General features: G+C 60.9%; 1 protein-coding gene across 1 annotated transcript; it reads left to right on the forward strand.

Annotated features, from left to right (window-relative positions):
- Positions 1-439: 439 nt before the first annotated feature.
- Positions 440-1,227, forward strand: LOC121869398 (small heat shock protein hspG3-like; the record flags this gene model as incomplete). Its single annotated transcript, XM_042370749.1, has 2 exons — positions 440-487; positions 1,168-1,227. Coding segments are annotated over 2 exons (108 nt in total), but the record flags the coding sequence as incomplete, so codon positions are not given.
- Between the last annotated feature and the right edge of the window lie 2,648 nt (positions 1,228-3,875).

Below are 3,875 nucleotides of genomic sequence, written 5' to 3' on the forward strand. Positions count from 1 at the left end.
CACCAGCAGCAGCAGCACCACCAGCACCAGCAGCACCAGCACCAGCAGCAGCAGCAGCACCAGCACCAGCAGCAGCAGCACCACCAGCACCAGCAGCAGCAGCACCAGCAGCACCAGCACCACTCAGCACAGCAGCAACAGCACCACCAGCACCAGCAGCACCAGCCAGCAGCAGCAGCAGCACCAGACAGCAGCACCAGCAGCACCACCAGACAGCAGCACCAGCACCAGCAGCAGCAGCACCACCAGCACCAGCAGCACCAGCAGCACCACCAGCACCAGCAGCACCAGTCCCAGCAGCAGCAGCACCACCAGCACCAGCAGCAGCAGCACCACCAGCACCAGCAGCACCAGCCAGCAGCAGCAGCACCACCAGCACTTGCAGCAGCAGCAGCACCAGCACTAGCAGCAGCAGCACCACCAGCACCAGCAGCAGCAGCACCAGCAGCAGCAGCAGCACCAGCACCAGCAGCAACAGCACCACCAGCACCAGCAGCACCAGCCTTCCAGCAGCAGCAGCAGCACCAGCACCAGCAGCAGCAGCACCACCAGCACCAGCAGCAGCAGCACCACCAGCACCAGCAGCACCAGCATCAGCAGCAGCAGCAGCACCAGCACCAGCAGCAGCAGCACCACCAGCACCAGCAGCACCAGCTCTAGCAGCAGCAGCACCACCAGCACTTGCAGCAGCAGCAGCACCAGCACCAGCAGCAGCAGCACCACCTCAGCACCAGCAGCAGCAGCAGCACCAGCAGCAGCAGCAGCACCAGCACCAGCAGCAACACCAGCCACCAGCACCAGCAGCAATTGCGCACCAGCAGCAGCAGCAGCATCAGCACCAGCAGCAGCAGCACCACCAGCACTAGCAGCAGCAGCACCACCAGCACCAGCAGCACCAGCACCAGCAGCAGCAGCACCAGCACCAGCAGCAGCAGCACCACCAGCACCAGCAGCACCAGCCACCAGCAGCAGCAGCACCACCAGCACCAGCAGCAGCAGCACCACCAGCACCAGCAGCATCAGCACCAGCAAGCAGCTAACCAGCACCAGCGTAAGCAGCACCAGCAACACCAGCAGCACCAGCACCAGCAGCAGCAGCAGCACCAGCACCAGCAGCAGCAGCACCACCAGCACCAGCAGCAGCAGCACCAGCAGCACCAGCACCACCAGCACCAGCAGCAACAGCACCACCAGCACCAGCAGCACCAGCACCAGCAGCAGCAGCAGCACAACAGCACCAGCAGCAGCAGCACCACCAGCACCAGCAGCACCAGCACCACCAGCATGCAGCAGCAACCAGCACCAGCAGCAGCAGCACCACCAGCACCAGCAGCGAACCAGCACCAGCAGGAGCAACCAGCACCAGCAGCAGCAGCACCACCAGCACCGCAGCAGCAGCAGCAACCACCGCACCAGCGCAAAGCACCAGCAGACAGCAGCGACCACCGCACCAGCGTAACCAGCCCAGCACAGCAGCAGCACCACCAGCACCACAGCAGCAGCAGCACCAAGTAACTACCAGCAGCAAGCACCACCAGCACCAGCATAAGCAGCACCAGCAGCAGCAGCAGCACCAGCACCAGCAGCAGCAGCACCACCAGCACCAGCGCAACTGGCCAGCAAGCACCACCAGCACCAGCAGCACCAGCACCAGCAGCAGCAGCACCACCACAACCAGCGAAGCAGCACCACCAGCACCAGCAGCAACCAGCCCAGCAGCAAAGCGCACCACCAGCAACCGGCAACCACCAGCACCAGCAACCAGCCCCAGCCAACCACCCCAGCACCAGCAGCAAACCAGCACCAGCAGCAGAACCACCAGCACCAGCAGCAGCAGCAACCAGCACTAGAGTTAACAATCAAGCAGCAAATAACCACCAACTGTTAATCAAAACCAGCCACCAGCCCGTTGTTGCTAACCGTTAACCAGCGTTGTTGTTAACCACCGCTAACAGCCGTTGTTGCCAACCAACCGTTAACCAGCGTTAACCGTTAACCAAGCGCTGCTGTTAATAACCGTAACCATCAGCCGTTAACCAATCGTTAACCAGCAGTTAACCACCCAGCTGTTGCCAACCAACACAACTGCTAACCAGCGTTAAACAACAACAACCCCCACCACACCACCACCCAACCAACGCTGCTGTTGTTAACCACCAAAGAACCAGCTGTTGCTTAATCAACAGCACCAGCTAACAACAACCAACAAACCACCCACAAACCACCAACCAGCACACCAGCACCAGCAGCTAACCAGCAAACAACCGTTAAACAACACACCAACACACCAGCGTTAACCAGCAACCAGCGTTGTTGCTAAGTAAACCAGCACCACGTTGCTGTTAACCAATCAACACCACGTTAACCACACCAGTGCTGTTGCTGTCAACTGTTAACCAGCAGCAGCAGCACCAACCAGCACCAGCGTTAAGCCAACCAGCACCAACCGTAACCAACCGTTAACGCTGCTAAATCAAAAGTTAACCACCGAACCAGTTCCAACCAGCACCACACAAGCGTTAAGTTAACCAGCACCACAACCCCAAACGAGCAAACTCAATTAATCAGCAGAGCACCAACAAGAGCACATCACCACCAGCACCAGCAGCAGCAGCAGCACCACCAGCACCACGAAAGCAGCGACCAGCAGCAGCAGCACCCCGCACGCGAAGCAGCACCACCAGCACCAGCAGCACCAGCGCCCCAGCTGCTGAAGCACCACCAGCACAGCAGCAGCAGCAGCACCAGCACCAGCAGCAGCAGCACCGCCACTCAGCACCAGCAGCAGCAGCACCAGCAGCAGCAGCAGCACCAGAACAGCAGCAACAGCAACCACCAGCACAATCAGCAGCAGCACCAGCACCAGCAGCAGCAGCAGCACCAGCACCAGCGTTAAGCAGCAATCAATCAGCACTAGCAGCGCAGCACCACCAGCACCAGCGTAACACCAGCGACCAGCAGCAGCAGCAGCACCAGCACCAGCGCGGCGCAGCAACCACCAGCACCAGCAGCACCAGCACCAGCAGCGTTAGCACCACCAGCACCTGCAGCCGTTAAGCAGCACCAGCACCAGCAGCAGCAGCACCACCAGCACCAGCAGCACCAGAACCAGCAGCAGCAGCAGCACCAGCACCAGCAGCAACACCACCACCAGCACCAGCGACACCAGCACCAGCTGCTGCTACAGCACCAGCACCAGCAGCTGTAACCACTGTTAACTGCTGCAGCAGCTGTTAACCACCAGCATCCAGCAGCACCAGCACCAGCAGCAGCAGCAGCACCAGCACCAGCAGCAGCAGCAACCACCATTAATTCAGCAGCAACCAGCTGTTTGCGTCAACCAATTTAACCAGTGTTGCAGCAACCACCAGCACCAGTTACGTTAACCAGCAGCAGCAGCAGCAACTTAACCAAAGCGCTGCAGACACCACCAGCGACCAGCGTAACCAGCACCAGCAGCAGCAGCAGCACCAGCACCAGCAGCAGCAGCACCACCAGCACCAGCAGCAGCAGCACCAGCAGCACCAGCACCACCAGCGCACCAGCAGCAACAGCACCACCAGCACCAGCAGCACCAGCCCCAGCAGCAGCAGCAGCACCAGCACTAGCAGCAGCAGCCCACCAGCACAGCAGCAGCAGCAATCGCCAGCACCAGCAGCACCAGCACCAGCAGCAGCAGCAGTTAACCACCCTGCCACCAGCAGCAACCAGCCCCAGCAGCAAGCAGCAGCACCAGCACCAGCCTGCAGCGAGCACCAGCACCAGCAGCAGCAGCAACCACCAGCACCAGCAGCCGTTCAGCCCAGCAGCAGCAGCACCACCAGCACCAGCAGCGTTGTTGTTAGCAACACGCAAACCGAAACCGAAGCACACCG

This window comes from Homarus americanus, unplaced genomic scaffold (assembly GCF_018991925.1).
Source record: "Homarus americanus isolate GMGI-L3 unplaced genomic scaffold, GMGI_Hamer_2.0 scaffold31954, whole genome shotgun sequence".
NCBI classification, from domain to species: Eukaryota; Metazoa; Arthropoda; class Malacostraca; order Decapoda; family Nephropidae; genus Homarus; species Homarus americanus.